General features: G+C 41.7%; 1 protein-coding gene across 2 annotated transcripts in view; it reads right to left on the bottom strand.

Annotated features, from left to right (window-relative positions):
- GIGYF2 (GRB10 interacting GYF protein 2) overlaps positions 1 to 13,178 on the bottom strand; it is a 107,060-nt gene that overhangs the window by 74,640 nt on the left and 19,242 nt on the right. The window contains exons 4-6 of one of the 2 annotated variants that reach the window (XM_090285007.1): positions 12,401 to 12,483; positions 9,701 to 9,830; positions 8,472 to 8,567 (exon numbers count right to left, since the gene is read on the bottom strand). In XM_090285007.1, coding sequence (XP_090141133.1) covers positions 8,472 to 8,567; positions 9,701 to 9,830; positions 12,401 to 12,441 — 267 coding nt within the window. In that variant the 5' untranslated portion in view covers positions 12,442 to 12,483. Of the gene's footprint in view, positions 1 to 8,471; positions 8,568 to 9,700; positions 9,831 to 12,400; positions 12,484 to 13,178 lie in introns of those variants that run through there. The other variant, XM_090285006.1, reaches the window with a different exon arrangement.

Raw genomic sequence — 13,178 nt, 5'->3', positions numbered from 1 at the left:
TGTATGTGCTTTTGAATGTTTTATGTGTATTCAAAACCACATACGTGAATTATCTAGTCAAAAACATATACATGAAGTAATCTTCTTTGATGGCAAATAAATAAAATATACCAATGTGGTAACAACTACCTAAATCATAAGTGGCAAATACAGTCATGCTTCTCAAACTGAGACATATTCAAGGGCAACATCAAAAGAGCCACCCTAGAAGATCTTCTTTAAGCATCAATTCTAAGAAAACTTTTTCCTTAGTTATATTTTATATGTACATGCACACATACACACATACACACAGAGAGCACAAAATTAACTTCTATTTTAAAGATAAATGTCTATTTCAGGTAACTTCAAGAAACTTAAGATAGGCAGCAAGAAGCTACTTAGGTTATCAGAGGTATTTACCTCCCCCACAGCGGTAATGGGTGAGAACACAAGCAAAACTCTATCTGAATCATCCCTGCGTGGGTCTGACCATCCACAGCACAAACATCAGAACGTTAATAAATCTTTTGCCGGCTTTAATCAATGTCCTACTCTCATATTTTAGAAATAACAAAGGCTACAAAGTGTCAGGAAACCTAAATGATGCATTGTGAAGGCCTCTAAAAATGGACCCTGATGATCTCCTGTGACAGCCCGAAAACGTCCCTGTCCTCACGTTCAGCCCAGTCATCATTACAGCATCCAGACTTTTACACCTCAAGATAAACTTTTCCATTATAAAAACACAATGAGGATCTGCTCCTTCAGTCATTCCACAACTAGTTTTGATGTGTAGATGTCCTGCATACCTAACTTTATTCTTTTTCAAATTGTTACAACAGTTCCTAACAGCATCTGTTGAATAATCTTAAGTTTTTCCAAATGATTAGTGTAGCTACTTAATAAATAGTAATTTCTTAGAAATGTTATGGGACATTTCTAAATAATTCGATTACTTATTCTGTTGATCACGTTTTGGAAACTAATAGCAAGTGCTCCTCTCTTTCTGTCTCTCTTTTTCTTTGGGGGGGATGGCAGTGCCAATTTTTAATAGTTTTATTTAAGACCGCATTTTCCATTTTATAATACACTGCTTATAAAATGCATTATTTCCCTTCCCCGTGCACATGTTCCATATTCAAGTATCGAGAATGCCCAGTTATTTACTACACGCAGTTCAGCCTTTAAAACTGCTATGGAATTTGTTACCAATTTGGGTCCTTCAATACTTTGTGTGGAACAATGTCAAATCTATGTTCAAGGTTGGCTTAATCGACCTCTTCGATGGTGGGCCCAAGAGGCACCCCACATGGAGGGGGGCTCCACCATCAGGGAGCATTCCTCCTGGCATGCCTCCTGCACTCTGGAACAGCTTGGTAATGACAGGGGTGCAGACTTTTTGCAGCTCTTTCTGCTGATGTTCAAATTCTTCCTTCTCTACAGTCTGGTTATTAAGCCAGTAGACTTCGTTGCACTTGTGAAGACTCTCCTGTTGGACCTCATCATTGTTCTTGCCTTTAAGTTGTTCTTCTTCAATAGCTGCTTCACGCTGAACGCACAGGATTCAAGAAAACTCTTGGAAGGCCCCTTTCCCGCTGCTTCTCAACCTCAGCTCTATTTCTCAGCTCCCTGAACCACGCGCTCAACGCCTTCCTTGCTCCAGTGGCCCTTGTTATTAGTGATGGTAATCTTGTTCTCTTTTCCCATACTCTTCTCCACAATGGAGAAGTCAAAAGTGACTTCGATCTAAGAAACACAAGGTGCAGGAGGTATGCCTGTGATTCGCACTTACCAAGCAGGCTGTTATCCTTGGTCATTGCACGCTCACCGTCCTAAACCTGAATGAGCACCCCAGGCTGGCTGTCAGAGTAGACTGTGAAGGTCTGTGTCTGCCTGGCAGAAATGGTAGCATTGCGCTTGATGAGGACAGCCGTGACTCCACCAGCAGTCTTAATACCAAGGGAAAGAGGACTGCCACCCACTAGCAGCAAATCTTGAATGTTTTTGAATTTGTCTCCAAAAAGGATGGCTGCCTGGACAGCTGCACCATAAGCAACGGCGTGTCAGGGTTGATACCCTTACCAACTCTTTCCCATCGAAGAAGTCCTGCAGGAGTTTCTGAATCTTGGAGACATGAGTAAACCACCCACTGGGACAGTATCTTGGACTTGGGACTTGTAGAGCTTGGCATCCCAAATGGCTTTCTCTCCAGGGTCCAGGATGCCACAAAAAGGGTCAGTATTCAATTCTCCAAAAGGGCCATGGCTGACAGAGGTATAGAAGTCGATTCTTTCACTGAGCAAATCAATCTCAATTCTGGTCTGGGTGCTGAAAGAGAGTATGCTTAGCACATTCACAAGCAGTTTGCAGGCAACGACCAGCCTTCTCGCGCTAAGTGATGTCCTCCTTATGCCTGCTTGAATTCTGCAACAAAATGGTTGACCATTCAGTCGTCAAAGTCTTCTCTACTAAGTGCCACCTCCCAAGTCAAATATCAGCACATTTCTTTTAGCTCCTTCCTCTTCCCTAAGACGTAAGTCAGTAACAGCAGCAGCTGGTTCATAGGTAATTCCAAGTATACTGAGAGTAGCAACAGTTCCAGTGCTTTGGGAGCCTGACATCAAGGGTCAATGAATGAAATAAGCAGCTGCTGTGACCACAGCATGGGTAACAATCTCCCCAAGGCAGGCATCTGCAGTTTCCTTCATCTGTGTCAAAACCACACACGACACCTCTTCTCCTGGAGAACTTCTACTCTCTTCCCTGTATTCTCCTTGGACACCATGAAGGGCCAATGCTTCACGTTGAATCAGACAATACCACCATCAAAACTATGTCCAATCAAGCGTCTGACATCATACAGCATGCTGTAGAGTTCACTGCAACTTGATTCTTTGTGGCATCACCAACCAACCAGTCGGTATCGATAAAGGTGATATACCTTGGGGTGGTTCAGTTTCTCTGATCACCGGCAATTAATTCCACTTTTCCGTGCTGGAAGACACTCACACGGAGTAGGCAGTGCCAAGAGGAATGCCAGCTCCAAGTTCCCGAGACAGTGTTGCTTGAGTGTCTGCACCACTGGCAAAGACCAGATACAAACAGCTGCACCCACGTTCAATGAGTCTCCCTAATTATCAAAAAGCTTTTCTGGCCCACTTAGTCTCTTAAGAAATGTAGAAAATCATGTAAGAAAAAATACAAAGAAATTATTAAATATATGTAAAAATAGCTAAAAATTTTTGGAGGAATAATCACAAAAGATAAAAGCTGGTATACTGCACTATATAAAAAGTAGCTTCTGTATTTAAAAATAAATCACAAATAAAATTATGTACAATTTAAAAATTTAGAAAACAGGTTCAGGTTGGCTCATATAAATAGTATAAAACAAGAAAAAGATTAATATCCAGAAGAAAAATTGGCAAAGACAAGAACAAAAAACCTAAAGAAATATAAATACAAACATCTGATAATTCTGCACTGCACTGGAGAAAGAAATATTAACTAAAATAATGGAAGAATTTTTTCCAAACATGCAGAAAATTTTTACAATAAAAACACTCGAAGCTGGAGTGCAAAAGAACGCTTAGTGTACGCCGTCCCGTGCAGAAAAGGGAGGAACTACGTAACGTTTACTTAGAAAAACACACAAGGAGCGGTGGGCAGTGGCTGCCTTGGGGAAGGGGGACAGGTGGCTGAGGAGCAAAACGGAAGAGATTTTCTATTGTACACGATACTGTAAATTTTGATTTTTACACCATGTGATTCAGTCAAAAACTAAATAAATTTCAAAAGTAAAAATACAGAACAGGCAAAAATGGTCAAGCACTGCTGCTACGGCAGCAACAGCTCCCACGCAGCTTCTGGAAAGCAGCTCAGCAGCGTGGGGCAACTGGGTTTTCTCTCTGGACTTCCAGTGCGGCCCTGCTGATCTGTATGTCCACCCTGATGCCACAGTTTTGATTACTGTGGTTTGAAGTAAGCTGTGAAATCAGAAAGTATGAGTCCTCCCACTTTGTTCTTTTTTTCAAATATGTTTTTGACTATTTCGGGCACCTTGCAATACCATGTGCATTTTAGAATCAGTTTTTCAATTTCTACCCAAAAAGCCACTGGGATTTTGATGGGGATTGTATTGGCAATCCATAGATTAACAATATTAAATCTTAGACGGTTTAAGCAATACTGGTGCCTTCTCATTTATTTTGGTCATTTAATTCCTTTCAAAAGTGGTTTGTAGTTTTTAGTACAAAAATCTTACACCTCCTTGGTTAAATCTACTCCTAAGTATTTTGTTTCTGATGCTAATCTCCTCTGCAAACTGTCCACTGCTCGTGCACAGGAATACAGCTGATTTCGGTGTGTTGATCCTGTCCTCTCCAAGCATACTGAATGCATTTGTTAGTGCTAATAGTTTTCTTGTGGGTTTTTTAGGGTTTTCTACACAGAGAATATAGAGTCATCTGCAAAAACAGATAGTTTTACTTCTCTTTAAATTCGACGGCTTTTTACTTCTTCTCACCAAACTGCCCTGGCTAGAACTTCCAACACAATGTTGGATATCAGCAGTGAAAGTGGCAACCATATCTTATTTCCAATCTTAAGGGGAAAGCTTTCAGTCTGTCACTAATTAACATAGCCCTGTACCACATAACTATGTTTCAGTCAAAAACAGAACATACATACGGTGGCCCCGTAAGATTATAACAGAGCTGAAAATTCCCTGTTACCTAGTAAAGTCCTAGCAGTTGTGACGCTGTGGTGCAAAGCGTTACTCACATGCTTGTGGTAATAATGGTGCAAACAAACTCACTGCACTGCCAGTCAGTATGAAAGTACCGCACATAAAATTGGGTTCAATACATAATACTTGGTAACAGTAATAATTACTGTTACTGGTTTATGTATTCTTACTAGAACTTCCCTGCTTAGATACACAAACACCACTGTGTTAAAGCTGCCTGCAGTGCTCAGCACAGTAACGTGCTGCACAGGCTTGTGAGACCCCGGAGCAGTCGGCCGGCCCGCACAGCCCACGTGGGCAGCAGGCTTCGCCACCTGGGCTGCATCAGCGCTCTCTATGACGTTCCCACAACGACAAGGTCCCCTAACAACGCCCTTCTCAGAACATGTCCTAATCATTAAGTGATACATAACTGTATGATGTGAGCCGTGGGTTTTTCACAAATACCCTTAATCATATTCATGAAGTCCCTGTCTATTGCTAGCTCACTGAGTGTTTTATCATGAAAAGGTGTTCAATTTTGTCAAATGCTTTTTCTGCATCAACTGAGATGATCAAGTAGGTTTTTGCCCTCCATTCTGTTAACGTAATGTTTCACATGGACTTTCTTATGCTGCACCAGCCTAGCATTCGGAGGTAAAATCCTACTTGGTCATGAGGAACAACCCTTTAAATGTGCAGCTGGGTTCTGTGTTGGTATACTCTGACACCTAAAGACACACAAAGATAACACACTGCAATAAAACATACTGTTAACAAATAATTATCTCTACATGCGAAGTTTATGAGATTTTCTTCTTCATGCCTTTCTATGTTTTCTATAATGAATGTAAGTACTTTTATAATAAAAATAAGTATCTTATTGATTTTTAAGAATATAGAGAGAGCCCTGGCTAGCATGGCTCAGTGGATTGAGTGCCAACCTGCGAACCAAAGGGTCACCAGGTCAATTCCCAGTCAGGGCACATGCCTGGGTTGCGGGCCAGGCCCCCAGGTGTGGGGGGCAGGGGGGGCACATGTGGGAGGCAGCTGATCAATGTCTCTCTCACACACTGATGTTTCTCTCCTTCTCTTTCTCCCTCCCTTCCCCTCTAAAAATAAATAAAATCTTAAAATGTATATAAAGAAATCATAAAATCAGTAAAATTTTAAAAATCTAATACAACAATGGGCAAAGGACACAGATAAACCAAAAACCCTAAGGCCCATAAGCATATGAAAAGATGCTCAAACTCACTAGTAACGAGCAAAATACAAATGAGAAACAACTAGCACAGCCACCATTTTGGCCGAAACTTAAGACCCAAGAACTGAGGGCTGCACTGCTGGCGAGAGAGCAACTGACTTAACTCACCACGAGAGTGACGTGGGGACGCCAGCAAGGGTTTCAAAAAGGCCAAGAGCCAAAATGCAGAAATTTCACTTTTACACCATGTTTTAAGAATGCTTTTAGCAACATAATCTATAAAAGCAAAAATTTAAAACAACCTAAATATTCAACCAGAGAAGATTTTTAAAACTGTGGCCCTGGCAGGTGTGGCTCCATGGACTGAGCGCCGGCCTGCGAGCCAAAGGGTCACCAATTCGATTCCCACTCAGGGCACAGGCCTGGGTTGCGGGCTGGGTCCCTGGTTGGGGGCGCACAACAGGCAACCACACACTGATGTTTCTCTCCCTCCCTTTATTCCTTCCTTCCCCCCTCTCTAAAAATAAATAAGTAAAATCTTTAAAAAATAAAAAATAAAAACTGGATTTTCTCACATATGGAATACTATATAGCAGAAATGAATGAACTAATGCCATGTGTGTAAACATAGATAAATCTAAAAATAATGAAAGGAAAAAAGCTGATGAATAAAAACTACAGTATGCTATCTTCAATATAAAATGTATAACCCTACAAAATGAAACGATAATGGCATATGGATACACAAATATGTAACGGAAATACTAAAACGAATGAGAAAAGTAATCCAATTCACAGTTATCTATGGGAAGGAAGGGAAGGTTTTATCCCAGGCAATCTCAACAACGTAAGAAATTTAATTTCTTTAAAAAAAAAAAAGGCCCAATGTCATAATTTTAAGATTTGACATATGTGAATTATCTCGATGTGTGTAATAATATGCCTTATACTTGTCTATGTGAAGTGCTTCATGAGAGGGGGTATAGGAGACTGAATGGTAATAGAAAAAATACAATAAAGATTAAATTATAAAAAGGAAAGAAATACTTCATAATAAAAATATTTTTAGGAAAAATAAAAACCACCCTGACTGGTGTAGCTTGGTGGGTTGGGCATCGTCCCGCAAACTGAAGGGTCACAGGTTCAATTCCCAGTAAAGGCACGTGCCTGGGTTGCAGGCCAGGTCCCTGGTTTGGGGTGCGTGCAACAGGCAACTGATCGGTATCTCTCTCACACGTCGATGTTTCTCTCCCTTCTTTTCTCCCTCTCTTCCCCTCTCTCTAAAAAATAAATAGTTAAAAAATAAATAAAAATAAAAATACAGGGTGGAGCAAAAGCAGGTTTACAGTTGTCTGTATGGAAAATAATAGAATAATCTATAAACAAATAATACAAGAATAAACTCTGTTTCGCATACAACTGTAAACCTACTTGTGCCCCATTCTGTAAAGCCAAAGGTCGATTTTTCTTCAAAGGAACATTTTGGCAACGGCTCGCGACAGGACCCTTTCTTTCCTGTGTATCTTTATAGCAGTAACTACCATTTGGTCAATGAAAATCTCTGCTGATGACCCCAGATGATAACACTGGGTTTCACAAATAAACACGGAACTAGACCAGTTTAGAAGAGACCATGAACAAAACAAAAAACTGCTCATGAAAGTGTGATGCTGAAAACTGCCAAAGATCAGTATCACACCTTCCTTAGAACTCAGCACAGTTGGAATACAGCTCTTCTCGTGAGCTTGCTTTCTTAACAGTGACGTCCTCGTGCAAAATGCGGCAAGGGCTTAGACAAAACACCCAGAGTTGTCACCCAAGTGATTAGGAAAACGTTCTAGAATTAAACAGTGGTAACGGCTAGACTCTGTGAACACACTAAAAAGCACTGAATTGTATACTTTAAAGGGTAAATATAAGGGCTTTTTCTTTTAAAAGTGATGATTCTTCATTAGGGTGGCATTTCAGCATTCCAACAAAGCTCTTATTTCTCCGTTTCCTACAATCACCATAAGTTCCTTGAAATCAGAACTCTTTAATTTCTCTTTGGACACAGTATACTGTAACAGGGCAACACAAAAGCTGTTACTTTCCAGCCCAAACATCTAATTTTCTCACAATATCATTTAAAAAACTGGTGTCATGAGTTTCTAAGCACATTTTAAGCTGAAGATCTACATTCTTCTTTAATGGCTGAATACACTGATGAAAATTCAGGATTTCAATTACTTCTGAAACACTGTATTTTTCGGAAAAGCAACCCCCCCCTCCCCCATATACCATTTTCTCTATACTCTTAATAAGTCCTACAGGATGGTACTTAGGGTCCTCAGGAATCTAGAACCACTTCCTTATCTCTACATAACACTCACCAGCTTCAGATCTAAGCAGAATCTAGTCAGCTAAAACAAGCAGCACATACCAAGGAAACAGGAAGAAGAAAGCAGACCTGCGGTGATGAAGTATACTCCACAGGGCCTAAGTGGTAACCTCGTATTTTTATGCCTCAATGGGAAGGAATAGGATTTGAACTGAGGCTCAAAACTGGGCACAAACCTGTTCTTCTTCTGTAAATGGTACAAGAGCCAACGGCGGCAGGGGCTCCTCCTGTAGGATAGGCAGAAATTCTTTATCCAGAAGGTCTGAAGGTATCTGTTTGACCAAACACATGACCATGAGATTAATGCTCTCCCTTCAATTCAAGAAGATAAAATAAGAAAAAATAAACTCTCCTGTTTATCTACTGTTAGGATTATGAATATGGATAAAAAGCTTACGTAGCCACAATTAACTCTGGTGGTACTTACACATCCTCAGGGACCAAATATTAAAAGCCCAAGTCACCTGCCCCGCAGTCCTCCCATCAGACTAGCCTCCATTTTCAGGCTTGATATAGCACTAACTCTGGCATTCCAAAGTGCAGAGCGGGAGAGTAAAATCTCCACACTGAACTCAGAGCACAAGGTGGTAGAGTTTTACAAGAAACTCTATCTGTCCTTAGCAACCATCATTAAAACAAAGCATATTTTTAAAATAGAAAACATTATTTCTCACCAGTCAGCTAAGAAAAGTATACTTTATACTAAGTTTTGATCATTTATAAGTGACACAAATGTGAGATCCCATTTGTAAGATTTTCTCTCCACTACTTAGCTCGAAAAGGGAAAGAAGGAGAGAAACAATTCCTCTTGTCCCTCCTAACTTCTAACTGGAAAGAGGACTAAGAGGTGCAATAAAAAGAAGGGGGGCCGTGGCCAGTGTGGCTTCGGTTGCTTAGTGTTGTCCAGGGCACTGAAGCCCCACGGGTCCAACTCCAGGTCAGGGCACACGCCTAGGCTGCGGGTTTGATCCGCAGCTGGGGTGTGTGGAAGACCCCAGTCAACAGTTCTCTCTCACACACCGATGTCTCTCTCTGCTCCCTTCCTCTCTCTCTCTAAAATCGATGGGTGTGTCCTCAGGTAAAGATAAAAAAAGAAGAGAAATTCTTCCTTTTCAGCCATCAAACTGGAAAAATGACAGACATGAAATGGGTTAAGAGGAAACTATTTAGACAAAGCGTTAAGTGCTGACTTGTCTTCCTGCTTCCGTGAAGCTTTCTGCCCCTAAAATGAAATCTCGGGCCTTCTCTAAGAAAGAGTGCATTACACCTAGAAGAGCCCCTGTAAACTCCAGCAGATTCAAAGCGCAACTTCGGAAGGTAAGGCAGAGGGGAAACCATGGGTCTCGCATGTGTCGATACCAACAACTCATTCAGAATAATTCCGAACTTGTTCCTACTTTCTCACCTTGTTGTCTTTAAGGAAAAGTGCGAGCATTTCTTCCCTGCCGTAACGATAGTCTGCTAATTTATACTTCGGCAACGCCGGAGAAAGAGGAGGGGATGTAATACTCCCACCACTGGACAGGGCTCGGAGCCTAGAGAAAAAGGCACAGAAGACAGTAAGTGTCAAACATTTTGGCACTACACACTTCTTATTTTTATGTAACATACTATATAATTTCTCATTTTAGTTCTTTAAAAGGACAGAAAGAAATCCCATTATCTCAAGGTATACAAGATTTTAGCTTTAATAAAACCCGCTGCCATAGCTCACTGAGAGAGCAGCAGGTCACTGAGAAATAACTAGCTAGACAACCATGTGGCGATCCCTTAACTTACAAGGTACCATGGCACGTCCCTGAGAACTTCGGAAGTGCGGAGGGGACACTTTCTCCAAATTATAAAAGTATCATAAGATTAAAACAAAAGTGAGGTATCCCTTCACTTTTAGATTAATAAAACTGAATATATCTGACAATACCAGTTGTTGGAAAGGGTGTAAAATAAATCTCATGTAGTATCTGTAAGATTATAAATTAGCTATCACCTATTACAGGAAACTAAGGAACAACACAAACAAATGAGCAAAATTGAACCAGAGGCATGTGAACAAGGAATAAACTAACAGTGACAAGGGGGGAGGGGGAGGGAGAGACAGGGATAAGAAGAGGGAGGGTCTAGTCAAAGAACATGTATAAATGACCCAGGGACTTGGACAACCGGGTGGGGACTGAATGTGGGAGAAAAAAGAAAAAGAAAAGATTATAAATTAGAACTACTTCAAAAAATAATGTGCTAATATTAATATTTAATAAAATACGTACAGCAGTCCCTCTATATCATGGTTCACTTATCGCGGTCTCACTGTAGTGCGGGATTTTAAAAACATTATATTTAATTATTTATCACGGACATTTCGCTGTGTCGCGGGACTTTGCGGTCCTGTGCACGTATGTTGTTAAAGTGAAGTAGGTTTAGGAGTGTAGAATAAATGTAAGGCTCCTACTCAGTGGGGGGGTCTGGAACGTAATACCCGCGATAAGTGAGGGAAGACTGTAACAATGCTTCACAAAAGGGGCAAAATGCAGTTTATAAAGATACTCTTATATAATTCATATAAACTTGCAAATAGGTTTATACTGTTTAAGGCCGCATAAAAAACAGCAAGACCAAAGAAACAAAATGAACTGACAAATACAAAACTCAGGATAAGACTTTATTTATTTTTAGAGAGAGGGGGCGGGAGGGAGAGAGGGAGGGAGAGGAGCACCGGCGTGGGAGAGACACCGAGCGGCCGCCTCGCGCACGCCCCCGCGGGGACCCGGACCCCCTTTCCACAGGCTGCCCGCTCCGCACCACTTGGCTCACTGAAGACCCGCACTGGCGCCTGTTCTCACTGACGGAAAACCCCAAGCGGACTTCCACGCCCATGAACACGGGCGAGAAGGGAAACGCCGCAGCACCAGTCCGCAGGGCGCAGTCAGCACTGGGCAGCAGGAGGACCCCGGGCCCCTTCCCCGGGGACGCGCCAAGGCGCTGCACGGTGTCCGCGAGCCCCACAGCTCCACCTCCTCCCGCGTGCGTCCGCCAGCGACACGCAGCCCCACGGTCACTGCGTCTTCGCTTTACACATTCCAGCCTCCTGAAAGGTTCCCCAGGGACTCCCCGCTTTCAGGTAGTGGGGAAACCTACATCGCCTTGGTAATAGGAAAATTATCTTTAAAATCTAAACAAGAACGAAAACAGGTGCAGCCTTACTTCTACCAACATTTCCAAAATAAACTCTCCAAGTATAGAACACGCATCAGTTGTTAGAGCTTCAGACAGCGATTTCTCCTCAGTCCCCAAATGCTACGCTGTAAGAGCCAAGAATATTCAGGAAGTACACATATAAATGCATATAAAAAGGAAAGTTAGCAAGAGTCCTCAGACAGGGAGTTACTTCAGGAAGTCTGCATCATTCATCAAACCGCTACACCTAAAAACCAAGAATGTTTAAGATACTATTCTAATTTACCTACTTTATATACTGTGCCTGGTTCAAGGTCTGAATGGAAAAAGCATCTACATTCATTCTTCATGCCACAAACTTTGGGAAGGAAAGAAAGAAGGGGATAAAAGCCACACTACAATATGATGATCTCAAAATCCCATGAGAACTCCATATTTGAGGTCCAAACATATCTGTAAAAGACCCGAAGGTCAGCTGCTATGGTGGCAAATGCTAACCCAGTCCTACATGGGCTACTATTAAAACCAATATAATTTTAGACCACCTGCCTAGCCCATCAATAAAATAAAATTCAAATAATAATTCAATAAAAATTACTTTTCAAATGAGTCTATGACAAAACAACATTATGGCAGAAAACACACACGTACATATAAACGTTTCAACTATATAAAACTATGTATGCACCTAGACAAGGGCTCAAACTAGAAGTAAATAATTTGATAGTGTTGGGACTGTGAGGAGTTTTAATTCCACTGTGTTACCCTAAGCAGACCAAGAGACTTTTTATCAGAAAGTACACAATACAGTCTTTACCCAGACAGAATTCACTCCTAGACGAGGCACACACAGCAAACCACCAACGCCCACCCAAACACCGTACGACCGTGCTAGTCATCCAAAACCAAACAAGATGAGATTCTGAAAACTCACCATTCAGGCCCAAAGTTCAGGGTCTGCGTTTCCGCTGCCATTCTTTTCCGTAGGTTTACAAGATTTTTCTACGTTGGAGAAACCTGTTAAACAGAAAAATATCTCCATACAGTCAAGATTAAATGCAGAATCCCAGCCCGGAAAGGGTAGCTAGGGAGTGGGTTATGCTTATGCTCCTCTCAACCAGAGTCCCGCAGGCCAAGCGAAATGAATATATCCGCCCTGACAGTCCAACTCACCGTCTCTCTGTTTACCTAAAGAGAGGAGGCAGAGTATCAGGTGAAGCTGGTGAGGACAGGCCATGCAGGGCACTAGGAACTAAAAGACTTTCTTTTTCGCCTTAGAGCAATGGAGAGTGAATGAAGGGAAACAGATTTCCATTTTAATTTATATTACCACTCATAATGGCTCTCCCATCTCCATGAGGTATAGCAAAGATTCTTTTTTTCTTTTTAAATATTTTATTTATATTTTAGAAAGAGGGGAAGGGAGGAAGAAAGAGAAAACTCAATGTGTGGTTGCTTCTCACACACTCCCCAACCAGGGACCTCGCCTGCAACCCAGGCAGGTGCCTGACTGGGAATCAAACTGGCAACCCTTTGGTTCACAGACCGGTACTCAATCCACTGAACCACACCAGCCAGGGATCAAAGATTCTTCAAACAAGGACCCCACTCCCTTCCTATCTCACAGCTTCCATCACAGCTCTCCCCAGTTTCTTCTGCTCAGCACTTTGCACACTAGTAATTCTTTAAAAAATTATCTTGGACCACCAAGT

Source organism: Furipterus horrens, unplaced genomic scaffold (genome assembly GCF_987537825.1).
Source record: "Furipterus horrens unplaced genomic scaffold, mFurHor1.1.pri manual_scaffold_1, whole genome shotgun sequence".
In the NCBI taxonomy this organism is placed as follows: domain Eukaryota; kingdom Metazoa; phylum Chordata; class Mammalia; order Chiroptera; family Furipteridae; genus Furipterus; species Furipterus horrens.
The sequence above is the reverse complement of the archived record's forward strand: the minus strand, read 5'-3'. Positions and strand labels throughout refer to the sequence as shown.